We start from the raw sequence: 27,072 nt of genomic DNA on the forward strand, positions 1-27,072 counted from the left end.
AGCAATTGTTTTGCAAGGAAGCTTTTCGTTTTTATGAAGAACAAAACCCATTTTAAATTCTCAATGGTAAAGTTTCCAAACGTCTTAAGTCTTGACAGACTGATGGGGTGCAATGAATAGCAACCAAAATTCCATTAACATGTAGAATATCACAGAGAGAAAGGAAAGAGGTAAATGGGTTCATTGTTTAGGGGAGAGACAGGAAGGACAAAGCCAGGACTGACTATGAAGAAAGGCAGGAAGCTTCCCATGCCAACATGTGATTGCCCCAGGGCACAGTGAGATCCCATGGGCAGGATTGCCCAGGAGCCCCCCATGTGCACCCCACTGACCCCTTGGCTTCAGCCTCCAGCCTCACACCAGAAGCCAGGCATCTGGGACCACATGCAGCCCTGGGGTAATGAAGCTGGCTGCAGTACAGTGCTCACCCTCGGCACCAGCCTACCTTCCCCACCTTGCTCTCTTCTTAAAAGACAGGCAAAAGTCATAGTAGAGGAGCTGCATTCCTGACATGCCATGTAAACAGCACAAGGCCACCTCTGGTCCCTCCTAATCCCAATTATCTGAAGTCAATAAACAGGGAATTAACAGCATTTAACTTGGTGACCTCTCTGGATGCGCCACTCACACAACCATCAGCTCCAGGAGAGCTGGATCAAAGAAGACAAATATTTCAGTTATTTTGGTGGGCCTTTGTGTCTGATCAAAATACCCTCATCACTCTTCTCTTTTAAGGAAGATGGAAGCCCAGATGTGGTTGGTAGCCTGCATGCTGGCTTTGGAGCTTTATTTTTTCACACTTCTGTACTGTTTCCACTTAAATCTTCCATGTGGTTTCATACTGAGCCTGTTTCTCTTTGTATTACCAGCATGCCACCCTCCATGTGGCTTCCTCCTTTGTGCTTATGTGGCTGCACCATGGCTGGAGTTGGGCACCTGTCCCAGCTGAAGGCAAATCAGCTAAAAGACACGTGGTTTGATCATAGGTGGATTAGTGGGATTGGCCTTTTTAGGAGCAGCACAGATGTATATATGCTTGGACAACTTGTGACATTGAATCTCCAATGCCCAATGTAATTGCTGGTAAATTCATGCTGAAACACTCCACTATCAGTCAGAACGGCTGAGAAAGTCCTTGCTATGGAGCATCATTTTCTGGTAGATGGCACAGGTGGAAAACTGAGCTTGGCAACCTCTTAAAATTGCTGTCACAGGCTCTGTAAGTCAGTGATGTGCAGAAGGGACTTGCTTCTGAGAAACAACCCACAGGGAGAGTCATAGCACAGCTGCACTGTGGCCACTGCAACCAGCCAACAAAGATTCCATGTACACTCTGTATCCCTAATAACCACTTGGTCACACACTGGAGCTGCAGGGCAGTGACTGTGCACATTTAGCTGCCTCTCCAAAAACAACAACAGAGCTGCAGAAGCCCTGCTCAAAGGGGTTTTCCATGCCTGTGCTCACCCCAGGAGGGTTTCAGCAGATGGTGGGATAAGGTATGTCTGTGAGTGCTGTGGATCTATGTCCCTTTCTCAGTTAGACTGTGAATTTGTCATTAATCAGGTGAAAATATTTCCCTATAAATGGAAATTACTTAAGAGCTGATTCCAGATGCCAGCTTCAAACTAAAGCTTGCACACACCAGCGTCCCCACAGAAGCTGCAGTCACCAGCATCTCCGGTCCCTGCACCGTCCCTTGGCCTGGCCAGTGGTTCTCCCTTCCACTGCCTCGTCAGGACTGGATTCACATGCCAGAACCACAGCAATGTCTGTTTCCTTCTGCTATTGGGATACTTCCTGACCTAAACGTGCCTGGCGGGAGGTTGACCCGTGCAGCCACAGAAATGTTCTGCTCAAGGAGCTGGATATTCCTCCCAGGCTGGGATCCCTCCCTTTGGAGGCAGGACACGGCTTGATGTGCCGGAGGGGCTGTAACACTCCCAACTAAAGCACCATCAGTGTGTCTGCTTCTGCATCCCAGCTTTGTGAGACCATCCTCACCTTCCCATTCTGATGGGTTTATTTCTCATACACCTGTTACTCAGAAAAAAAAAGGCTGATGCACATTTGTTTTCCAAATAAAATGATAGCGGGACTCTCTTTGTAAGCTGCAGCCTCCTGTGCTTTCCTAAGGACAGCTAAACGGTATGAACGAGAGCGCTTATAACCAGGCACAGAGGACGTAGAGGCTCCCTCTGCTATTTCTCCCAGGGAAAGGTGCTGCTCAACACCCACTGTTCACATCTGCAGCTCCCCACTGCCTTCTGGTGGCAAAAATGCGTTAAAACCTCCCTCCCATCCGGGGCTTCTCGCAAGCCGGAGCCAGACACTTGTGCTGAGCGTGTCGTTTGGGGCCCCATCTCGCACCCTTCCTGGAATCGCCTCCAATCACTCTGACATTCCTCCTCTTTTCTGCAGAAAAGGCTCCATTCTGTGCCAGAAAGGACGGCGGGGAATAAGCAAACCCTCTGTTTCTAAGGGTCCGGCTCTGCCTGTAGGGATTTGATGTGTCTCCAACATTTCTCTGCCTCACAGGAGCTTGCAGCTCTTAACAGCCCTCTGCCAACATCCCCCAAAAGTGCAGGCACCTCCAAGGTTCAGCCTTCCTCTGGCTGCCCAGCGTTAGCTGATTGGGAGTGGTGAATGTATTTCCCTGGTTGCCAGGAGCAAAGCAGCCAGGAGTGAAGGGTTTACAGGATTTGCTGCTGCTTTTATTTGTGATAGCCATCTCCTAGGAAAGGATTAGCTGCTGGGTCTGGAGGTGGTCCCGTGCCTGCCTGGCCTCTGAAGTCCAGCAGGAACGAAGTGTGTGTGAAGAATTTTGTCCCTGCTGGAGCGACCAGCTGCTGTAACCAGGGATGGCAGCGAGGGCAGCACAGACACAACAGTAGGATGAAGAGGAACACCATGGCTTCCAGCCCCTTGTGTGGAGTTCTGTGCAGCAAAAGTAGCCTCAGAGGGTCTAACCTGGTCATCTGCTGGAGTTTTCTATGGGAACATGCTGCATTCTTGTGCTTTGCTGTGGCTGACAAAACCAAGATAACATTATAGTGGTGTATCTGTTCCTTCCTTTGAATGGTCACAGAGCAAAATTCCCTTTCATTCGTTGTCAGTCTGGACTCTTGCCCAAAAGCACCAGGAAATGGGCAAAAGGAGTGCACTGTGGAGAGGTACTGGAGGTTTCTCTCAGGAGAACATCTATGTTTTTATTGTACTGGAGCCACTTGCTCCTGGGAGCTCCCTGAAGTGTATGGTGAACCTTAGGCACAGCTTGTGGTGTCTTTGGAGACATCTGGAAACCCTATGAATGGGAAGCTATGGCTGTCCACATCACCCATGGGAGCTCTGCAGCCCTCCCGTCCTCAGCATGAGGGCTTTGCTTTGGAACTGCTCATACATGACAAAGAGGAGAGGACAGACCCAATGACTGTTTCTCCCTGTATTAACACCAATGTTTCTGCTCATCCTGACTTAGACCAAGGGGATGGTAGAGCCTGTCCTCTATGCTTACTGATTTGGGTCTTGCTGCCACTGCTGCTTTAGGGGGGGATGAAAGGAAATGATCTTTAGTGTTATTTTAGAACTCAAAGAATCTTTTTAAAAGCAGATCTGGGAAAGAGCATGTCAACCAAAGATCTATGTGAGAATCTGGAATCCACTGGGTTTTCTTCTGGTTTGGAGTAAAGAGAGTAATTATTGTGGCCCTAAGGGTCTGGTGTTCTTGCTGTTCTTTACTGTCGTGAGCTTAGATTGACCCCTCTTTCCAGTGAAGCCATCTGAAAAGCTGGAAATTGTTAAAAGCTCCTAAACAGGGATGTTCTAAATAATGTTTCCAGGGAAAATGGTGAGTCACAGATTGAAAAGCAGCACTGTGGCTGTGTGCAAGCGCAACATGTGGTGCGGTATTCTCTGTAGAGTCAGAAGATGCAGTAGCTTTCCAGTGTATAAACCCAAGGGAGTGTGGATGTGGGGGACTGTCTGGATATTAACAAATCAAGCAGAAGCTGGGGGATGAAAGAGTTTCTTTGATATAGGGCTGATAGGAAAATGAAGGTAGAGTCAGTCACAGAAAATGTCTGCTTGGCACCAGAGTGAAAGGAATGGTTAAGGTTACACAAGTGAAACATGACAACCTTTGCTCTCATTTTCAAGTCAAGTAGCTTTGAGTAGATTTTTATCACTCAAGGCTTGAATTAATCATGAGGCGAGTGTTATAACTGAAAGAAATAGATCAAATTATGAAGGCAAGCTGCTACCAAGCTCAGTGGAAACTCAAAAGAATGAGGTGGAATGAAGAGATAGATCTGATTAAGAATAATGAAAGTATCAGCTGTGCCTCAGGGGATGTTGCTGTTCTCAAGCACAAATTCCAGAGTCAAAAACATGGTGCTTTAGTTTTCCATCAGGAAACAAGGCCAGGTAAGAGCTTGGATTCTTTCAGAGCATGCTAACCCTGCCGAGGTGAGGAGGTTTGCAGCTGAGCTGCCCCCGTTTGCCTCCATAGAAACTGGATCACAACAATGTGGTGTATATCAGACAAGTTCACTCTTTTGCTTTTACATTTCCAGTTCATCCATTTCATTTATTCTAAATGTTTCCTCCAGTAGTCTCTGCTTTTTGAAAGTGTGTATACATGGAACTGGGATCAGTCACTGACTTTCTAAAAGCACATCATTAGCTTCCTTTGTTTTTTCTGGGACATTTTAATCAAAGATGTTGTCTTGTGAACAGGTACATTTTTAATCTGTCCATCAATTCAGTGACAAGGGGTTTCCTTTTGTTCCCTCTGGGTAACCCCCATCCAAGGTAAAAGTGAACTGAGCTGCGAGCTTTCTGTAATCCCAGATAGACTTTTGCTAGAGGTTGTTTCCTGATAGCCTTTTACAAGGCAGCAAAAAGAATCAAAGGGATCCTCCCCCTTTATGAATATAAAGATGTAGATCTGAGGCAAACTCAGAAAAACACCCAAATTAAATTTAACATGAAAGCTGTTTGTAACTGGTTCCTAATTTTCTTAACTCATTGCAAAATCAGATCAGTCTATATATATATATATTTTATATATACATATACACACACAGAGATTAAAAAATCTGTATCTATATGCATAATAAAAAGTGTTGTGTAATAAAAAAATACATAACAAATATCTATACCCTGTATCTAGGGTTAAGAAGATCACTGGTACACGGAATGTTACCTACTGAAAGAGTTGATCATGAGAGGACTTTGGGAGGAATTTGAACTCATTTTCACTAGAGAAAAAAAAGTGCTCTGCAGATAGCAGCTGCACATGTAAATCTGTTGTAAATATTGAACCTCTGGAAATTATGAGTGGAGGTTTTTCTGTTTGCTTTAGTAATAACCTAAACATGCTCCCTGCTAAGTCCTGTACCGCAGCCTGGGTTGTGTATTCCTGAATAGGCACCTCCTTCTTTGACAGAAGTTAAACATTATAGAAACTAGTCGTGTCGTAATAATAAAACCTCCCACAAAAACTCGAATTAACAGTAACTCTGTAAGGATTTTATTGTCTCTTTGACATCCATCCTGCTATTTATCAGACAAAATAAAAGATTATTTTCTTGCAGCACAGTCTGTTGGCATTTCTTTATAGACAATTTCCTTATAGAAAAGGTGAGACTGATCCTTAAAGTTAGCATACAATAAATGCCCCTGTAGGTGTGCATCCCTGTTCTCCTCCAGATAGGCTGTTTTTCCAAATGGAAGTGCACACTGATGTCCCAGTTCTCTTGCCCATCTTCTCTGCTGCAGGTAACCACCTCAGAAGGAGTTTTGCTTGCTTGGCTGCTTGTAGCCAGTCCCAGAGCTCTCTGGTCGCTTTGTAAGTGTCACTTCTAGTCTTTCCTGCACTCAAGTCTGGCAGGCAGGCAGTTGTGAACAGCAGGCAGCTACTGATCTGGTGATGTCAGTGAATTAAAATCCTATCTGGCCACCCTGGCTCAGGCAATATCTTTATAGCATTGGATTATATCAGCAAATTATAAGCAGTCATACAGGTTATTGCTAATTCTCTTTCTGTGGCACGTGGCTTAGCGAAAGATCTTTTAAATAGATTGTGAGACATCAGTGCTCCTCTTGGGCAACTGCAGGAATTTGAGCTCGAGCTCTCTTAAATCCCATTTTTGCATAATCTGCTTTTATTTGTAATTTCTACTGTTGCTATTCCTGCTGCAAAAAGCTCAGTTGTCACTCAGATACCAGAGCTCTTTTGTCCAAAGGGCAAGGCAAATTATCCTTTGGTATTTGCAGAACTATAGCAACAGCCAAAAATGTAAGAGGGGTATTCCAGAGAAGCCCAAGACAGTGAATGAAGTGCACAAGCTGTTACATGTAGACACTGAAACTGTACAGGGTATAGCATCCATTTGGGATCTCTGTAGGTGCTAAACAAAAGGATTAAATTGGGATGTAAAACTGCAGTGACCAGCACTAATACCAGAGCTTTCAGACACCAAAGACCAAGGTCCTGTGTGTTGCGTTCAACTCTGCTTTGCTGGACCCCAGATAAAAGCCTACTCAGATGGTGCAGAGGTAGGGGATGAACACTGCCCTGCAGACAGAACTCTGTGCAGCCAGAAGGCATCAAGCACTGATTTAGGCATTGAGAACTTTCCTAGTGGAAGTGGCTACCATCAAGACATGCAAAGTTAAAAGACAGCATTCCAATCCTGTGCAGTGTGGAGCAGAGAGAGGGATGCTGGAAAAGGTGTCTCCTTAAGTGTGATACAACGGGCAGCAGGATCCATGTCCCAGTACTGTCCATCTTGCTTATTGCTGTTACAGGCACAAATCAATAGAAGTATGTCTACAAGGTCTGCAGCCAAGGTACTGAAAGTGTAAAGGCTTGTGAGGGGTTTGTATCACTAAAAAAAAACAAGCTTTCCTTAAAATAAACTTTGAATGCACCTCACTGTAAGAGGGCAGTGGAATTATGTCAGGAAGCTGGAAGCAGTGGAATACTTCTTGTGTAAGGGCTACAAGAATTCTTCAAATGATAGCAGGTTCTCTCTGCCCTTTTCCTGAGCAGGTACTGGTAGTACAGCTCTAACCAAGAACTCAGTAACTGCCCCTGATGAATTCTCTTGTCAGAGCACTTACAGACACCACCCATCCCACCTCCAGGCTTTGGGAGGCAGATGGTCTGCAAAGTAACATCACTTCAACTGCCACTTCAGCCTCCCAGTGGCTAAAAGGAAGGGTGTGCAGGCAAGGTTGGTATTCAGCACTGTTTCTGGACGTTCTATTCTTTCACACAATTGCATCATGCAACCATTTCACACCCTAAAAATAAACCCAGCTGGTTTTAAAGCAATTCCTATGTCCCACTGTGGGATTGGCTGTGTGAATGATGAGAGGCTGTTCCTTGCATTTTGCAAAAGCTCCCTGTTCCTGATGAACTCAGAACTTCTCAGAGGCTTCTGGGAAGAGCAAGACTCTGACTTTGAGCCCCTGTCTGTCTGTCCTAGATTCCCATGACACAGCCCCTAACTGCCTCACTCTGCGGGCCAGCACCCTGTAGCTGGAGAGGCTGAAGTTGCTCTGAAGGTGCTGGAAGAAGATGGATGCCAGGATTAGTGCCTGGTCCAAGTGGCACCTCTGGGACTGCTCTTGGCCTGGCTTTGCAAGCCAGGAGCACAGACAGAATGGGAAAGGCTCACAAGGAGCCTCCACTTCTGGTACCTTAAATGGTGTTGCCCAACTTGAGACTCTGGGGGTAGGAGTTACCTTGGTGGTGGATAGCAGAGCTGTTCATGTGATGTCTGGGCTCCATGTGAGGCCGGAGGTGTCACACTCCTGTGGCACCTCTTCCCAGGACAGTGCCCAGCCCTGCTGTCCCTACAGGTGCCACTACTGTCAGTACACTCTGCTCAGCTCGACCTCAGCCAGGGAACAAGAAACAGTGGCCGGTAACCAGAAACCTGTCCTCTCACAGACCTGCTTCCTGTGACTCATAGCTGCTCCCATCTCCTGGTCCTGTGCCAGGAGGAGATGAGGAGCTCAGCTCTGTTTAACTTCTCCTTTGGAGGCAAGAGAAGGAACAGAGCCCATTTGCATTCCTCTGGGCTCAGCTATTTACATGACCCGGGCAGGCTCTTCACATAGCTTACACTGCACTTGTAGCCTCACAACTGCAGCACAGTGTATGTACACCTCGCTGGCAGCATCCCACCCATACCCAGGATCTGTTCCCTGCCCGGCTGTCCCATGCACTCAGCACATCACTCAGGGTGTCTTCTCGGGGCACAAGAGCAAAAAAGTTCAAAGAACAACAGTCCAAAAGATGACCCACTCTCATCCACAGCATCTGCCCTTGGTTCCTTCCAGAGATACATTTCAAAACCCTTTAATACCACTGATGTCAGAGGAGCTGTGCAGAAACATCTGTCTGCCTCCTAACACATCCGTTGTGCTGCTGCCAGTGCCTTCTGCCCTCACACAAGCTTCTCTACAGGCCTCATCCCTGTCCCATGCTTATGGCTGAAGACTCTGTGGTCTCACCTTCTATGTTCACCCAGCTCAGCTGCACCTAGGGAGATGAACGGGGTGACACAGGGCAGGACACTCAGCAAGATACAGGTTCCACTGAGCAGCTCCACACAAGGAGGGCAGAGCAGCTCTGGTGTGGGGTGACTGGGACAGACACAGCCCACACATGGCCACACCAGCATGTCACAGAATGACGGCTGAGAAAGCCAAGCTCAGGTCAAGGCATACAAACGGGTGCTGGTAGCCATGGCAAAACGGAAGTGATAGGGCTTGAGGTTAAATGCAGCTACTGACCGAGCCTGGGAGGTTTCTTGCAGCTCATGTGTCTCTTCCCAGTGGTGTGGTCCCTGCTCGCAGTGCTGGCCTCCAGCCTCCCGCCTGCATCTCTGTTCATATCACATTTCACCTACCACAGATCTCCCTCTGAACCACCTCCTTTGTCTCCTTGAAACTCTTCTTCTCCCTAACCCTGCACATGAGAGGACTTTGGTGTGAAAGGCACTCAGTTCCTCTCTGATGCTGTGCCCAGCTCTATCTCATAACCAGGCAGGGCTGGCCAGCATCTGGCTTTCTGGTCCAGACAAGACAGAAAAGCTAAAGAGCTCTATTTTTTCACCCCTGTAATTTAGGGAAAGGGAAGCTGCACTCCATGGCCACTCTTCAGCCTTTGATGTATTTTGATGTGCCCTTTGGCCTTGCAGTTTTTTCCCCACATGGTTATAGGATAATACTAAGTGTGTGTTAACTTAAGAGCTGCCAAAGATGTTTGAAAGGCTTGTTTGTCCTTCTGCAAAGGAAAATCCTCCCCCCTCCCTGCCATATGCACTTATTGCTCCAGAGAGAGCACAGAGAAGTACCGTGGCCTTTCTGCCATTGTTCTTTTTTGTTTATTGCTACTTCTGACATTCTGATGAAAAGGGAGTAGGAAAATTGGCAAAACACATGGAAAGGAGTTTCCTCATGTGACAATAACAAAAGACAAGGCTGGGCGAGAGAGGGGTTTAATTTGCCTGTTTTGATATTTTTAACAGATGCTGGGCATAAAAGAAGGGGTATTATTCATTTGTATGGATCTGTGCCTTTTGATGATTGGTTAAGGGGAGATTTTTGGCATTGCTTTTATACTGATGTGCTTTCTAGTCACATTTAATAAGCCTAGATAAAGCTTACCAAACTACTTTAGAGGAAAGCTAAAAGAAAATCTCCGACTTGCCCCTAACTATATGAGTATGTGTACTCATTTGTGTGGCTTCCCAAAGACTCAGCTGTCCATCTTGGTTTATAGAAAATGGCTTTGAATGTTTTCCCCGTTTTATCTTTAAAGTGAAGCCTTCGACTTCACTGAGATGCAAAGCACTGTCAATTGGAGTACTCAGCCATAGTCCTGCTTCGTGCAGTGGAGAGGTTAAAACAAGGGGTTAAAGAGGGTTAAAGCAGAGACTGGTTTGGCCCTCAGGAATTCTGCTATAACTAATCATGTAAGAACATTTATGTGACCGCTTTGCTATGCCACAGATACAGAAATCTCAGGAACATGTGTCTGAAATCCACCTAGATGAAGAGGCTAACATGCTTCTCCGATACGTACTGCGTTTGTACTCCAAGGGATGCTTCACATAATGCCAGCCTGGATGCTGCTGATCTAGCTGAAAATGTCCCTGCTCATTGCACAGGGGCTGGACTAGATGACTTTTGAAGCTCCCTTCCAACGCAAACCATTCTGATTTTATGACTCTTAAACCGAACGCCTACTATTTTACTTTCTGAAAGGAGAAGCCTCTGTGTCAATGCACGCTTTAGGAAGACACACTAATTCCTGACACGCAAAGCTTTTACGGCTATTGCAAAATGCAGATCCCAGGACACATTTCAAAATCCTCAGGGGATCTGAGCCAGCTGGGAGCCGCGGTGGGAACTGCAAAGCAAAAAATCCTCTGCAGATGACCTCACTTCCTGGGAACAGCCACAGGTGGCCAACTGCATCTTTGTAAGGGACCAAATCGTGTGTTGGCCATGGTTTTAGTCTGTCCTTCCTTTTAAAGCTGCAAAATCCAAGAATTCCAGGAAAATTTCAACATAGGTCTGTCTGAGTTAACACATACCTCCACATGGATGGGAGGTCCAGGAAGACACGTCACTACCTCCAGTGTCCCAGCTTGAGTGAGCATGAGTTGAACAGACTGAGGCACTTTCGGCTGAGCTCCCTTTCATTCTCCTCTTGAACTAGAAAAACTCTTTTCTCTCTGTGTGGCTTTTAATTATTTTGAATGAAAACCTCTCTCTTTTTTGCTGTGTGGCTGTTAGAGACCAAACTGTTCTTGCAAGAGTGCCACGGGCACGGGCTTGGACGTGCTAAGGCTGCAAAAGAGTTTGAAGAGAAAGGAAGCACAAGCACCAACTAGATCAGAAAATACTTCTGTACTTTTACAATGCAGTTGGAAGGATGAGGCACCCTCCACGCTGCACAGCTGAAGGGTAAGTTGCTCAGCTGCAAAATGTTCCCTTTTCCACTAACTTGGCCTGTTGTACCCTCAGGAAATACATTTGTATGGGGATGTCACTGCATATAACAGTGCTGGACTCAGTGCTGCTGGCTTCTCGTTGTCCTGCTGCTCCTGGGGGGTAATAGGCACTGCAAACTCTGGACTCCTCCAGAGTCCTCCAGATGTCTTCTTCCTTTTGTGTTGCTTATTTTTCTTCCCAAGTTTATTTTTAAGCCCTATCAGTGTTGCAGCTCAGCTCACTGTGTGGCCCTACAGTGGTAATTTAGGAGGCAAAAAGGATTAATAGCTGCAGGAAGAGGGGCAGAAGCAACCATGGGCACAGAGAAATGCCTCTAGCAATGAATCAGTGGGAGCTGTGAGGAGTTTGGACTGTACCATGTCCAGCTGCTCTGTGATGAAGGGCCATGTTTACACCATGTAATCTGGAGAGCAAAGTACATGCTGGGGAGTGGGAGTGGGACAGTGTTTTGTTAGCTCCTGCTCAGCAAATCCATCCCGAGGGATGTGGCAGCCATTCAAGCCGAGCCTCCTGCAAGCAAGTCTCCCTTTGTCTGTTGACCAGTTTTCTGTCTGATCAACAGTGTGATCTGAGTCACTGCTTGGTTGTGTAGTCATTAGGTTGCATGGAAGGTGGCTGAGGCTGGGGGGAGTGAGGGGGACCATGTCTGCTGGCCGGACCCTGCTGTGGCATCCCCTACACAGGGATGGTGGTGGACACTGTGGTCTGCAGGATGCTGAGTCCATCCACTGGTGATAGTCCCATCATTGAAGGGCATTTGGAGCTGGGAGGAGGCTACTTGTGTCTGCTCCTTGCAAAAACAGCATGAGAACAGAAAATAAGGCAAGTTGTGATGGTGACAAATAGGGACAAGAAAAATGTTTTGCACTTCAGGAGGTAAAGACAGCTTGAAAAATTATGCTTATGGGGGAGGAAGAAGGAGGGGAGAGACATCTGTGCTTGTGTACTCATTCATGTTTCTACTAGCCTTTATTATATTTAGACTATGCTAGATGATACTAGAAGTACTTTGCATCTAATGATGATCTGGGGAGCAGGAGTGCTCTGTGGCAGCCTTTAAAGCTCTCATGGCCAGGTTTCCTTACACATATTTGACACTTTCGACGCAGGTTACACTGCACTGTTATCTGATGCAGGTGTAAGCCCAGATCCTTTTTGTTCAGTTGTTTTGCTTAATGTTTTCTTTTGCTAGCAAGCTGTAATCAGACAGGAGCAGAGGGAAATCAAATGTCATTAAACACTGTGAGACCTCTGCCCTTTCTGAGCTGACTCAGCTGAAGGCTGAGTCCTTCATTTCTTTAACAGCTGAATGGGAGAAAAAGAAACACAATGTCCCTTGTATTTCTAAAGAGTCACTGGAATGAAAAAGAATCCATTCTGAGATGAAAGAATTAATCTTAGAGCTGGTGCTTGAAAAATGGTAGTGTCTGTGTTTGATATCTGGAGAAATACTAAGTTGGGACATTGCTATAGCCTCCTCAAGTGCCTTTATCCCTTAGAGAGAGGCAGAAAACCAGAACCAGCCTATTGCTTCTCAGAAAGTCTATCAAGGACATCAGGCATACAATGTAATTTCTGTAAACTGCTTTAATCTGATCTCATTTTCTATAATAGTGATGTTTAACGATCACTTTGTCTTAACCCGCTTTCCTTCCTCCCTGTCTGAAGGGAAAATTCTTTGAATGAAAGGAGAGGAATGAAACAAAGCCAACAGCCCCAGCAGCTCGCAGCCAGGCCAGCTTTGTGCTGTTAAGCAGGAATTAGCCAAGTACGTCTCCCCTGACATGTGTGTGTCTCTCTTTTTGCTATATCCTGCTGCATTCTGCAGGGTTTTACCCACAAAGAACTCTCTCTGGTGTTGACAATAGGAGTTAATTTGTCTGAGGATTGATCAGAAGCCTTAAATCCCCAGCTCCCAGCCTTGCCAGTAGAAGGGACGACTCTAACACCCTCTTGGTGTCTGACATTTTTTGACCCATCCCCAAGTAAACTATCACCAGGCACAACAGATCTATACCTTGTATACGTCATGACATCCTGTCGTACCATTGCAGAGGGGTTTTCACTTGGGCTTTATTCAATGCTGTCTCAGAGTCTGAGACGTATTCAGTGTCTAACGTGTGCTTCCCAGCTCGGTACACACAGTGGTGTGGTCTGAGAAGCTGCCTGTCCTGGTGCTGAAGTGGTACAGGACAGCCCAAGTGAGGCTGCTGTTTCTCATGCAACATCAGCAGGACGGATGTGCCTTGGCCTTTGTTAGAGACAGTTTTAAACCAGATGCCTCAGGGGGGTGGATTGCTACGCTGTTGAGATATGTCCCCCCATTCAATTCTCAGTTCCCCTCTTACCTCTCACATGTTCACCCTCTGTTGGCTCTCCCACTTCCTTGTAACTCACTCCTTGAAAAGGGAGGATGGGAACGGAAATAACTCCATTAGGCTGGTCTCTGCCCATTTACATTTCCTCGAGGCATATGCTAATGAATAAGCCAGACTCCTCCTGGGTACATGTACAAACCTTCCCTGTTCCATTACAGCAAACCTATGCTGCCAGCTACTACTGCCGACTGCTGCATCAGCAAGGCTTAAACTTGCTCAGAGGAGATTCTGATCAAGAAATCAGATTTTCTAGGGTCTGGAAGAGTCAATATGTTGGATCAGATTCATCTGCTGGCTGCTGTGACAGTCCTGGGAGTCCTGGAGCAAGGTAGGGACATCAGATGCACATGACCAAATACTTCTCGAGTCAGTCTACTGTACCTCCACTGATTTCCTTTCACTCACGTATGTAAGTTCTGCTGTTGCACTGGCACTTCCCTGGTTTTCAGACAGTGGACCGATATCTTGTGTGGGTTTTGAGAAGTATACAACAAAACAAGTGCCTGTGAAGCCCTTGCTCTGAACTGACCTTGCTAGATCTTCTCCTCTGCAAACACGCAGATTTTCTCTCTTTGAAAAATGGGTTAACAGCAGTTCCTGAGGTTTTTCAACATTCAGAGAGTACTGCAGTGTGGGAAGGCAGAAGAACGGGCAGTGGTGGGTCACACAGAACATCTCCCAGCCGTGGTTTCACACTGCATGACAATTTAGTTCAGTGTCTGGGTGGTTTATCTGGGTTTATCTGTGGCATCAGTCCCCTCCTTCTTCAGCTATCAAGACTTGGAAGGGGAAAACATTAAAGATTGAAAAAAAACTAAAATTGGCAGTAACAAAGTATGTCTGAACTGTGTAACCTTTTCTATAGGTAATAGATGGCCTGTTGATTACACAAGAGAGAAAGCAGATATCGGGGGGTGGTACATGAATGCATACTCCTCGCTTCACTGTTGTTCTGGGACATTCCTTTTTCTTGTCTGAAACATATCTGGGATTTTCATCCAGCTTTCTCTGATATGCAGAGGTGCAGGGTTAGGAGGAGACCATGATCTTTTGCCCCCACCTCTGGTAGTCTCCTTGCCCCACCATGCCCAGCAAGAGGACTGACCACTGATACTTTTCTCTCTTTCACTGCAGCCTACTTCTTCCTCCAGGTGATCTATGCTAGGAGGGCATTTGGCATTTCTCCTCCAAAGATCTCAGGCCCACCTGAATTTGAGAGGATCTTTCGAGCACAGTAAGAAACTCCTCTTACAAGATGCTTGTCAGATCTTACATCTAATGGCACTGCCCTCCCCCGCTTCGCTGTTCATCTCTCAGGACTGTAATTCTTAAATTACCTCTCTTGGGGTTAAGTTAATGGGCTTAAGAGTACCAGGACACTCCTGATGTGAGTGCTAAACACACCAGCCACTGCTGATAGAAATCACACAGGAATCTGCTGCAGAGTGAAGGGCTGCTAAAGACAGAGTTGTCGGTGCCTGAGACTTAGGCTGGTTAACGCCAAGCAGCATCAAAGCCTCAAGAAGCTTCAGCCCTGCCCTGAACCTTGCTCACTGGCAATGACAAGCACCCAGAGAGATCTCAGCTGGAGCTGGGACTGGGACAGACATGATCCAGCATCTCTGCTGTGACTTCTGTGCTAGGGCTGCAGTGGGAAGAGAAGCAGAGAGAGAGGAAGCTTCCACTCCTGCTGTAGCTGAGCACTGAAAGCAAAGCAACCAGGCAATAGGAGCAGGATGCCTTCAGCCGTCCCCTTCTCTGCTCCTTTGCCAGCCTGGAGTCAACCTCCTTCAGCATCTCCTGTCCATACTACTTTGTCTTTGGGGGGATGGGGCATGGCCTACAGCAAACTGCTCTCTTCTGCATAAAGCCCAAGCTGCTCTGGCCTTATCTGCTTAAGACGTATTTCACCCTGTGTCTGCAGCCTGCTGGAGCATACCTTCCTTGTGGCTTTGGGGCTGCAGCACTTGGGAAGGGGCAGCAGGGGTGGTTCATAGAGCCCTTCTGTGCACAGACTGACCTGGGCATCTTTGACTTAATTTCTTGTGCCCTGGAGACCCAGTTTCTTCCACAGTTTAATTCATGTGAATAAAAGTGGAATGGGAGCTGTGCAGAAAGATGGCAATGTCAGTTCTAAGAAGCAAGAGCCTCCAGCATCTGGAAACTGCTGGGGGAAGCAAAACCAGATCTTCCTCCTTTCCCTTGTTTATGACCTTCCTCTTTCCTGCCAGGGTGAACTCCTCTGAGTATTTTCCCATTTTCCTGGCACTTCTGTGGCAGGCTGGACTTTTCTTCCATCAAGGTGAGAATAGCCCATTACCTGGTTTGTCACTGGATCTGTCCCCCTGAGCACGGCCCCAGTCCTCAGGTCCTGCTCATCTTCCAAACAATAAATCAGGCAGTAATTCTGTCCCTGATGGGGTGGTGGAGCCAGAGGAAACAAAGCCTATATTCCTTCACTTTGGGGTACCTGCTCAAAGCAGCTCTAAAAAGCCTTTGGAGATGGTCACTGTGAATTCTCTCAACTGCAGGTCTGGCTGCAGCCTTGGGGCTGGTCTATCTCTATGCCCGCTACCGCTACTTCATGGGATACAAGGCATCATCCTCAGAAAGGTGAGCACCTCTGGCAGCCTGGAGTACGTGATAACCGCTGGGGTTTGCATTTGGGAACATAATGTGCTTCAGAGAAGCTCCAGACTCCTCCTGGCTGCTCTGGTGTCCCTGCATGACTCAGCCTTGCCAAGCTCTCCCTGGGGCATAACATGGGCATGGGTACAGGGCTGGGGCCAGAAACACAGACATGGGGCAAGGATGGAGCTGCCCTGAGCCCTTGCGGGTATGTGTGTGCTCTTTTGGGGTGGGAGCAGGGCACAGGACACCATGCAGTAGGCAGGGAACAGCCAGGGGCTGCCTTTCCACCCCATTCTGGAGTGACAGCAGTGATGTTTGGCCTCAACAGGCTCTCTCTCTCCTACCAGGCTTGCCCCGATATACTTTGGCACCGGAGTTCTCTGGATTCTCGTTGCAGCATCAGCCCTGGGTATCCTGCATTTCTTCCTCTCTTACTACATAGGGCTGAACATCTTCCACCTTCTCAAAGTATGACTCACTGCTCTGTTCCTCATCAGTGTCCTTGCCTTCGAGTCCTGCTCCCTCCTGCCCACAGTTACAGACTGCCTGCAACCAACAGAGTCCCCAGTAACAAATCCACCCTCACCTGAGTTTTTAACACCTCCCTCCTCGCTGCCAAGCACCAGCATGAACGGCTGAGCTCTTCAGGAGGTATTTTTCCCCTGTGGCACTCTAGGTGTCAAGTGCTCCATATCTGGCAGCTCCATCATGCCTGATGCGGAAACAACAGTGCTCCAAAACAGGGGGAACTGTAGGAAAACCATACACATAAAGGCAAACTCATCTCAGCTTGAGCTTCCCAGTGAGTTACCCTATGGAACTGCCATGTGTTCCCCTTCCTCCAGAGGCTCTGCCTCCAGCCCAGGCACCAAACGTGGGTTCATTCCAGTTTACCAAGTCCCACACCTAAGAAAGGCATTTGTTTGCAACCAGATGTGGGTTGAGGCGTAACAAAAGACGTGAGGGATAAACAGGAGCAGCCACCAACATGTTGTGCAAAAGTCTGTTAGTGCCCTTATAATGGTTATTAGCCACTGTCCATGGGCGATGCTGTAAATCAGAGTGCACAAACTCCTAACCACTACTGCATGTGCTACTTTGAATACTGCTGAGCAATAACATGCACAAATAAAAAGGCACTGAGCTTGCTGTGCTGGGTGTCTCTTGGTAGGTCTGCAGTTAACACAGGAGAAAAACATGAACGTTTGAATGCAAGGCGGCTGCCTCAGTTTCCCTGCTGTGCAGTGCAACACAGCCTGCAACCCCACATCCTGTGGGAGGAGAGTTCTGAGTAGAGAGAAGCTGATTTTCAGAGGATCTGAGGTCTGAGACTGGCATCTTTGCTGCTCAGCACTAAACAGTGGTCCCCACCGGGTGTTTTTCCCAGTGCTCAGGTCCCACTCTGGGCTTCCTGAGGCAGGAAGGGATGGATTTTCATGGAGCCCTGCATTCACAACACTGATGCTTTTGGCCATCAGTCTACTCATGTCAGCAGCACAGCTCAGAAAACACCAGCAGTGCTCTGTGCCATCGTCATGGGGGGGGCCCACACCAAACCCAGAGAGCAAAAATAACTGCATTAACATGTTGCCAGTCTAACCACTTTTCAAAGCCAGCCATCCTCCCTTCCCAGCAGTGGGCGTATCTAGACTATAAGAACAAAAGGCGTATTTCTCTTGGAAGAAGTGCTTAATTTTTTACATTGTTTCATTTCCTACCCTGCATTTTAAATTGCCTTAGCCAGCAAAGCCCCCAGTCCATTTCCCTTTCAGGCGCTCGTGCGTTGGAGCTGTGCTGCTGCGTTGAAGTTGGCAAACACTGCAGGGAAAGGCTTAAATCCATACAAAAATAACTGTAAACCAGTTGTCTCTGCAAAGTTTTCAGTGCAGCAGGGCCCCATCCTCACAGGAACGCCCGGGTGTCACCACAAGATAAACAAGGACATCTGGCATCTTTGATAATACACTTAGGAAAAGGCTGAACATTGTTTAACCCTGGCTGTGCTTTAGCAAGGCCAGGGAGGGACAGACATGCCACCTGCCCCCAGTGAGGTTTTTCTTAGCCTTTACATTAACACATCCCACCATCTCCTGAAGTCAATTCTCAGTCCTCACCTTTTTACCAGCATAACCAGTCACCTCCCAGAGGGTCAGTACAGGAGGACCAGCCCCAGCTGACGGTGCAGATCCTGACTCTGTTTCAAACCTCTGATGTCTCAGGTTAGTCCAAGCGGGTGCTGAAGGGTTCCGTAGACACAACCTCCATCTCCTACTCTGCAACCTGTAGTGTCGGCCTGTAGTCTCTTCCCACCTCGGCCCAGCTTCTGTGTGTGACGGGGCTGCAGAATGATTCAGAGGAGGGAAGTTAATGATTCAGCAGGAGGCTGTAGCAAGCTGGCTTCTCCCCTTGGATGCACAGAGGACCATTAACAATCCTGTCGCAGCACAGCCAAGCTCTGGCCTTGACTGTCACTGGTTCTGCTACAGAAAAACCTCCCGGCACACCATCCCCTTCAGACAATTGTCAGAGGAGTCGTTTCAGGTACCTCTAGCAGAAGGAAAGCTTCTCCTCTCCACCCAGGGACACTGTCATTACTCTGCTACTTCATAACTGTAATCCAAGGAAATCACCTTGCCCAGGGCCGTGGCTCAGCAATGCAGGCAGGATTTACCCAGTTCAAAATGCCACCACACAGCACAGTGCCCCAGCACTGTATGAGCCCTCTTTGCCCGCTTACACCTGCGGTGATGCTGAGGGGCCAGGTTTGGTCTGGCAGGGGGTATGCGGGGAGGGGGGGGGGGGGGGGGGGAGGGGACGGACGGGACAGACGACGACGACAACATGGGGCCTGCCCCTGCCACCCCAGCGGGAGGTGGCTCCGGGGCCACTATCGAGCTGGTGTGAAGGCCCAAAGGCTGTCCCCTCAGTGCCTGGGGCTGCCCCACGGAGCCACCTCAGCTCCGCCATCCCAGGACCGTGCCCTGGGTGAAGGATATTTCTCTGGTGAGACCCCACCTGGAGCAGTACGTCCGGCTCTGCAGTCCTCAGGGCAGGAAAAGACATGGACCTGTTAGAGAGGGTCCAGAGGAGGGCCTATAAAATGCTCCAAGGGCTGGAGCACTTTTCCTATGAGGAACGGCTGGGAGCTGGGGTTGTTCAGCCTGGAGAAGACTCAGGGGAGACCTTATTGTGGCCTTTCAGTACTTAAAAGGGGCCTGTAAGAAAGATGGGGAAAGACTTTTTAGCAGGGTCCGTTGCAACAGGACAAGGGGAGATGGCTTTAAACTAAAACAAGGGAGATTCAGGCTGGACTTTATAATTTTTTATAGTAAGTGTGGTAAAATACTGGCACAGATTCCCCGGAGAGGTGGTAGATGCCTCATCCCTTAAGACATCCAAGCCCAGGCTGGACGTGGTACTGAGCAACCAGATCTAGTTGAAGACGCCGTGCTCATTGCAGGGGGTTGGACTGGATGAGCTTTGAAGGTCACTTCCAACCCAAACCGTTCTGTATGATTTTATTCTGCTCCAGTGAGCTGAGGGGGAGCCGGCTTTGGCGGGAACCGGCTGAGGGGGCCAAGCTGCCATGGCGGCGGGGATGAGACCCGGCTGCGGCACCCACAGCTTGAGGCGGAAGAGAAACCGCGTCCTCTGTCCCCGGCGTCCCCAGGCCCTTCCGCGGCCCCGGCAGGAAGCGCTGCCCGCTCCGCCCCGCCCCGCCCCGGGCTCCGGCCGCCGCCGCTCGGGAGAGGGCGCTGGTGCGACGCGGCCGCCGAGCACGGGGTGTCTGAGGAGCGCCGGGGTCGGCGCCGCGGTCGGCGCCGCTGCCGGCCGTGGCTGCACCCCGAGAGGAGGCTGGGGCGCCCCTGGGTGCACCCCAAGCCAGGCCCGGCGCAGCTCTCAGACAGGGCACGGCCGTGGCGGCACTCGGGCACAAACCTGCTCCAGGTTCTGTTTGTGCTGGGCCGGGCCCTCGTGTCAAGGTTATTGGGGTGGGGGAGCCTTGAAGCCTCCCAGAAATCTCCTGGAGACGGCTTACAACAGACATTAAGAGCCCCCATGCAGGAGCTTTATGGATTCCCGGGCTCCTTCCTGCTTCCTCCCCTTACAGCCGCCAGATCAGTGTCAGGAAAAGGGAGGAAAAGGTTCGGCGTCTGATAACTTGGAAGCAAATCTACTGTGATACTGCGGCAGCCTCCCCGGCAGGCAGGGGGGAGACCAGCGGAGCGCAAGGGAAACCTGCAGAACCAGCGAGAACGGTTTTATCGGGAGAAACGCAGATGTTGAACTTGTAAACAAGCTCCAGCCCTATGGGGCTTGTTCCCACGCGGCAGAGTGAGAGTGCAAATGCAGAGCTCTCTTTGGAGCAGCTGCCATCCACCGGCACACGTGTTCCCGTTCCTGCCTTCGCAGGAACCTACCTGGGTTCCTTTTGGTACCGCAGCACTGAAGTTTGTTGCTTATTTTTATCTTGAACACTTCAAGGGCACCCACATGTAGTTCGTACCCATCATGTGATGGCCTGTGCAGGGCTGGTGTGCAGACAGCAGTGGGGTTACATGTGGACCCCAGCACTGTGCCTTGGGGCTGGGGTAAAACCACACCTGAGCCCAAGGAAGAGCACCCTGGTCCCTCCAGAGTACAGCTTGGTGGGATGGATGGAGCACATCCTTGAATTTCCCTGGGAAGCAGCACCACTTTCCTTGTGGATGTGTTTGGGAGGGAAGATCCTGTGGGGCTGGGAGATGAGGGTGCAGCTGGTGGCCCTGGCTTTGTGGGGCATGTCACCCAGGTTTCCATAGCACCAGCATCCATAACACAAGGCCAAGGGGAGAGAAAGAAGTAGGTCAGACAGGGCTAACAATACCCAGACGTGTCTATCTACAGCTCAGCCTGATCCAGGAAAGGGAGTGAAACCGAGGAGAAAGGGAGAGGGAAGGGAGGAAAAAAACCAGGAAAACACAAAGTGTCCATAGTTCAGCAATGTATTTCTTTGCCTCAGAAAAATAAGGACCTTTTAAAGCCACCGTTGTGTATCAGTACTGAGAGACTAGCACCCACCTCCTGCCCATCTGACAACAGGCTACAAGGGAATTCAGATGCTAATTTGGAGCCAGACTTCTCAATGGGTCTTTATTTCTGCAGCAGCTCCAGGATCAGAGCTCTGGGGAGCCAGCCGGCTGGCGCTGTGAGGATGCTAAAGACCAGTACTGTGGGACACTTTACTTTCCCCTTGCCATTCCTCATCCTGATTTTGTTACCCCTTGTCTTAATTTTACTTGTTTACATTCAGATGACTTCAAGGGCAAGGAAAAAGAAAGGTAGGCTGGAGTTGTGTAACAGAAATAACCATGCTAGTGACCCATTTTATGTGCTGAGTCTGCAGAGGCCTTGCTGTCAACATCACAGCATTTTAGTGCTTGTCTGCTTGCAATATGGTCATTTTGAACTATATATCCATCAGTGGCAACACTGAGAAGGGCATTACGGGCAGGAAGATCCAAAACCCTCTTGATCTGAGTATACATGTGGACACTCAGATCCGTTGGGTGTGCAACAGAGCAGGAGCAGAGATAGGAGTGCTTTGTTGAGGGGAATTGAGGGTGTAGGTGCAACAGCACAGCCCTCACTGAAGAGACTGCAGTGGGCTGAGGTGAAGAGTGTGACTGTGGCTGACTTGTGTCATACCTGTGGTTTGAGAGCACTTTTGTTTGGTTTGAATGCCACAGTGTTGCAGCAGAGATGAAGCCATGGATGGACTGCAGGGTGCTTCAGACAAGTCTGTGAGCACAGGCCCCTTGCCCTTTACATTAGCACAGGTCACGGCCCTATGCAGTAAGTCATTCTTGGGTTAGATAGTGGGGTAAAATCCAAACAAAACCAAAACTATCTGCCACTTTATATGTGGGGTCAAGACAGGGAGGCCAGGAAAATCCACAGTTTGCTTTATCTTCATCAGTTTTATACCTCCCAGCAATTATTTCTTGTAAGAGAGCACTAAGAATTTCCCCTTTTCCTGGTAAGAGCAGAGTCACAATGTATAATACAAGGTGGGCAGGGCTTAATGTGCTCTTTCCTGAAGGCACTCCCTCCAATGGAAAACTTGCATATTTTCTGTGGTAGCTTAGGAAAGAGCTTGCCCAGCTCCAGCCCTCACTGATGCTGTGCCTGACTGTGCTCAGGGATTGATTTCCAGAGTCTAAGAGCTAAAGGTAAAATAGGAAGAGCAAAAGTAGGGTCAGCAGTTGAAGACTCGGAGCACTCAAATAGGATCTGTGCCTAAGCATATGCCTCAGCTTTGACATTGTAGGACTTGACAAGAGAAAGCTGGGTGACTCCAAACAGCTACAACAATGTTACCCGCAAGGGGTGGAAGTTGGGATCATCATGTCAGCAAGGACAAAAACAGTGAGCTGCTGTGGTCACTGCTCCTGAGCCTGCCCTTGGTGAGTGGCTAAAATAGGCACCGTTTCACAAACACAGGTGACTCAGAATAACAAGAGCTCAGGCACTGTGTTACCTGCTTTGCCACAGATATCACAGCAGCTCTCCCAAGTCTGGACTCAGTCACCCCACTGTGAAGTATTCACAGCTTTACAGCTCATTCTCCTTCTGAGAGGACATAAGGAAATGCAGACAAGGCTTATTGCAAGGGATGCAAATGAACACTTGGCCACCTCTCTCCTGGTGGGTACAAGGCTGAGCTGCCAAAGAGCTGAAAACCTTCTGCCTGAGTAAAGAAACCTTCTCTGAGAGCAGCCTGATGAGCTCAGTACAGCACTGCACAGCCAGATGGCTTCTGGATCAGAGCTGACTCATGCCCACCTAGCTCAGAGTCAGCCGAAACATGCAGATACCTAAAATGAGCTGGTAGAAGACACTTCTACCGATGTAACTGCATTCACAGCAAGGCAGCTAGCTCTGTTGGTAAAAAGCAAAGGCATTCTGCCAACTGCCATAATGATAATGTTGCAGAACCAGAACAGTAAGAGGCCTGAGTTACCGTAATGAGCAGAAAAGCATCAGACAGGTGAAATCCCAATGAAACCCTGTGACCACCAAGGGAGCTGAAGAGAGGCAATCTTCCATTATAATAGTGACAACGATGGTGAGCATATGCTGTGGATAAGCTGGTGGTATAAGAGAAGGGTGATAGAGTCAAACAGTACAACAGTGGTCTCAGAGAGAAAGAGGGACTTGGGTATCTGCTTTTTCACTAGAGCAGTGTCCATCAACCTCTCCGACTGGCTTCCAGACTGGCTTGGTTCTTAATGAACTACAGCTTAGGAAATGTGGGAAATACAAGCTCTGCCTAGTCATTGCTGCAGACCGCCATTTTTAGAGTAATGAATAAAGAGACAAAAAAGTGAAAATGAAGAAATAAAGGTGAAGTGTAACCAAAAGAACTCTTAAATTACCCAAAGCAAAAGTAAGAGGGAGGGTGCATTATCAAAGCTGGGAATTTGCAGCATAGAAGATGACGAAGGTGGCCCTGTTACCTAATATGGTAGAACACACATTATACATATTTAATAGCTGTTTAGCTTGTATTTGTTGCACCATCACACCTAGAGGCTGTTTCTAGAGCCATGGGGAGTGACAGAAAGGTTATGATTGAATTCAAGGGCTTTTGACTGGGAGTCACATTCACAGAGAAACTTAGAAACCATTGGTAGTGTAAGACTTCCCTACATTCCCTGTTTTCAGACGTCAGATGATAAAGCAAGTCAGCTGCTAGCTGTATTTGTTGAGTTAATCAGGTTTGCAGATTACCTGCAAGACCCTGAATTATGCGTATATGCAAACGTGAGAAACATGTAACACGCAGCTGATGAGATATGAAGGATGAAGCTTATGACAGAAGCAGAGGAACAAATGGATAACATCTACTTAGGAAAGAGAGAAAGGGAAGGCGCAGAAAGCGATGGAGTCAGGGTGATGGATAATGAGTTCTGTCATCTTTTCAGAGCAAGTATTTAAACTCTGGTCACTGTTCTCCCTGAAATGGCAAATGCTGACCCATAAGAGAATTTTTAGTAATTATTTTTTTGCATTGCAATAATGTCTCAAAAACCTACTCAGAAATCAGCATCTGCATAATTTCCAGAGACCCAAAGTGTCTTCATACAATTAGATGCCTGTAAAACCCTTTAACCGGAGCTGTAGATACTGTGATTTTCTTGCCCTCCAGAAAAGGAACTTAAGCAAGCAAACAAATAGAGATTTATGACTGGTATCAAAGAGAAATGTCCTGAGCAGGGAGGAGAGCAGGCTTCAAGGAACAGCTTTACTTCAGTCCAGCTTAACGCTATACATGTTTTTCTGTGTTCAGCTGTGACAGTTATTTTTCTCCTTCCTAGAGGCTGGTGCAGTGCTGTGTTTTGGCTTTAGTCTGAGAACAATGCTGATAACACACCAATGGCTTAGTTGTTGCTAGGTAACATTTACTCTGATGAAGGGCTTTTCAGTCTCATGCTCTGCCAGTGAGGAGGGGCATAAGAAGCGGGGAAGAAGCAGAGACAGGACACCTGACCCAAACTTAGTTTTATATTCTCTCCCCTCATTATTTTCCTTATCATTATTATTATTAGTAGTAGTTTTGTATTATACTTTCGTTATTGTTCTTATCTCAACCCATGGGGTTTACATTCTTTTCATTCTCCTCCCCATCCTGCCTGGAGGCGAGTGGCTGAGTGGTGCTGAGTTACCAGCTGGGCTTAAACCACAACACATCTGTACTCAGCTTTACATATTTCTCTGCAGGGTGGACTGGTGCTCATCCTCTCCTGATGCAGGTCTCTGCTCCCAGCCCCAGTCACCATGAAGTCTGAGGGAACTGGGGATGTTGCACAAGGCCTGTGTGACTGTGGCAGATTATTTCTCCAGCAGATTTCTACCCAGGAAGGCTCGGCTCTGCACGTTTTTTACCAGATGGACCACACAAAACCCAGCAAGCTGAGCTTGGCTTAGGTTACAGCTGTCCCCAGGGCTGAACAAGGTGAAATTTATCTTCTGGGAATGCAAGTGGGAACATGAGGGCAGCTCCTGTCCCCAGCAGCCTCCATGGCAGGTGTTCTTCTCCCCTTCACAGGAACAGGCCAGTGAAATTCTGAAGTAGAACAAAGCACTTTCAGAGAAAAAAAAAAGTACTTGAAGCTGCAGCGTGAGTTGCTGACAGACATGCTGACAGACACACCACAGCTCAGCTGTGTCTGCTGGAGAGGAAGGTAGACGTGTCAGGTTGGCACCATAAAACAAAAAAGCCAGGTAAACTAAAGATGCCGGAGTCCTAGAAGAAATCATGGAAGCAAGACCTGGAAGTTTACATGTGTAAATTACACAGTAATTTCCTTGCTCAAGAAACCTAATAAAATCCTGCATTAGACGCTTCCAGCAACATTTTTATCCTCTATCTCACACTTTGCAAGTGTTCACATACCACATGTGACTGCCTTTACTTGCAAAAACACTAACCAGAGATGGCCTCTCAGGAGAAGGGCTGATGCTGTTAACAGTAACTCCACTTGAATTGCTAATTATTTTCATCTTTCAAGCACTGCCTATATGTTGGCTAATAATAACTCTTCTGGTAACTATTTCTGTCTTTGTTTGCTTCTGTTCACAGCCACATTCTTCTCCGAGACATGGCTGTACCCAACATCCTGTTGCTGTGTTGAGTTTCAGAGCAGGCAGGTATTTTGCCTACACTTAGTAGCAATTACGTACTTGCAAAGAAGTCATATGATCTTTCCTCTAACACTGGAAGAATATGCCTGCAGCAGAACTTCATGCCAGTGTAAGCATAGGATGATTTTCATTTCCTGAGAGGCCTCTAAAAAGAAAATTTATGTCAGAATGCTGTTTGACCACAACAAACATATGGTTGAGACAGTACTGGGCAAACCAGGCTTTATTTAGATAAGAAAACTAAGAACATTAGATAGCAAGAAACCAGCCAGTACAGCCCACTTCAAAGCCATGAATCACGTGGATCTTCGTGCGTAAACAACAGAGAACCCATTTTCCGTCATTATTCAAATGCAGTAATGGGGACTAAAAAGACCAATCAGACTAATAAAATGACCCAGAGTAGATATACCTCGGTGTATGATTACTAATATACATTAGAAGAAAACAAAAATTATAATTAACTGTTGGAAATGCAAAGGCTTCAACAGGGGTTAGCAAAGGGATTTGCTTTACACAAACCACTCAGAAACGAAGCTGTGAACAGACGCCACACCTCCGCAGTCCGAAGGTCACCACTTATCTGTTCCATCGCACTGGCTCTCTTACAGTTTTTCTCTAGTTGTTTTAGCTAATGATTCTTTGTGGCAACATTTTGAAGAGGGGATTGGTCTGGTTAGGCTCAGGGTGAGTGGACTGCAGGGTGCACCGGCCATTCGAACCACCCTGCCCGGTGATTCCCAGGCGGAGATCCTACAAATAAACCTGCCCGAGCCCGAACAAACCCACAGACAGCCGCTTTGGGTCAAGGTTTAGCAGGTTTTCGCCCGCTGCGGTTCGCATCCTCACTGTCAGCACTGCGGGGGACTCCGAGGCAGCCCCTTCCCAAGGGCCTCCCGCAGGCCGCCTTCCTTCCCCCGCCGCCTCCGGGGCTGGCAGTGACCCTACACCCCAGCGGAGCGGCCCGAGGATCAAGGCAGAGCCTCTCGGGAGGGGGCCCGAGCCCCGCCGTGCCCGTGCGTGTCCACTCCCCCCGGCTACCCCGGCGCGGCGGGAGGCGGAGCCCGGCCCACCTGACGGCGGCGGGCGTTGCTGCAGTGCGCGGAGCCGCCGATCCCCGCTGGTCGCCGGAGCGCCGGGGCCGCAGCCTGCCGTGAGCCGGGAGCTGGTGAGGGGCGGGGGGGTGGTGGTGGGGAGCGATCGGCGCGGCGGGGCAGGCGGGAGGGACAAAGCCGCCGCCATGTTTGCGGTTTGGGTAGCGAAACACCCGAAGGCGGGTCCCCGAGCAGAGGGGTCGCGCCTGTCCCGCCGGACCGGGCCGCGGGCACCGGGGTTACCG

The 27,072-nt window shown here is 48.4% G+C and overlaps 2 protein-coding genes across 3 annotated transcripts in view; one reads left to right on the forward strand and one right to left on the reverse strand.

The window, feature by feature from the left end:
- The window catches only part of CANX (calnexin), a 40,877-nt gene extending 22,526 nt beyond the window's left edge, over positions 1 to 18,351 (reverse strand). Inside the window, exon 1 of the mRNA XM_061456932.1 lies at positions 18,161 to 18,351. The gene's annotated coding sequence lies outside the window, so the exon portion shown is untranslated. The remainder of the gene's footprint in view (positions 1 to 18,160) is intronic.
- Positions 10,447 to 26,140, forward strand: LOC133271119 (leukotriene C4 synthase-like). 2 transcript variants are annotated; one of them, XM_061456935.1, is made up of 6 exons: positions 10,447 to 10,989; positions 13,574 to 13,743; positions 14,550 to 14,649; positions 15,647 to 15,717; positions 15,947 to 16,028; positions 24,810 to 26,140. In XM_061456935.1, the coding sequence occupies exons 2-6, from the start codon at positions 13,686 to 13,688 to the stop codon at positions 24,868 to 24,870; spliced, it is 372 nt and encodes a 123-aa protein (XP_061312919.1). In that variant the 5' UTR covers positions 10,447 to 10,989; positions 13,574 to 13,685; the 3' UTR covers positions 24,871 to 26,140. The 2 variants fall into 2 exon arrangements, with proteins under 2 accessions (XP_061312919.1, XP_061312918.1); XM_061456934.1 differs by lacking the exon at positions 24,810 to 26,140 and adding an exon at positions 16,394 to 17,200 and having other exon boundaries at positions 10,462 to 10,989.
- The last annotated feature ends 932 nt before the right edge of the window (positions 26,141 to 27,072 follow it).

Source organism: Pezoporus flaviventris, unplaced genomic scaffold (genome assembly GCF_033815535.1).
Source record: "Pezoporus flaviventris isolate CSIRO_AGI_PZ_B2104156 unplaced genomic scaffold, CSIRO_AGI_Pfla_v1 ptg000023l, whole genome shotgun sequence".
In the NCBI taxonomy this organism is placed as follows: Eukaryota; Metazoa; Chordata; class Aves; order Psittaciformes; family Psittacidae; genus Pezoporus; species Pezoporus flaviventris.

What these genes read in the sequence shown, in the direction of transcription:
- LOC133271119 (XM_061456934.1), top strand. Translation starts at nt 13,686, where the DNA reads ATGTTGGATCAGATTCATCTGCTGGCTGCTGTGACAGTCCTGGGAGTC. An exon ending in GAGAGGATCTTTCGAGCACA is followed by an intron (nt 14,650 to 15,646) that starts GTAAGAAACTCC and finishes CTTTCCTGCCAG; the next exon opens with GGTGAACTCCTCTGAGTATT. An exon ending in AAGGCATCATCCTCAGAAAG is followed by an intron (nt 16,029 to 16,393) that starts GTGAGCACCTCT and finishes CTCTCCTACCAG; the next exon opens with GCTTGCCCCGATATACTTTG.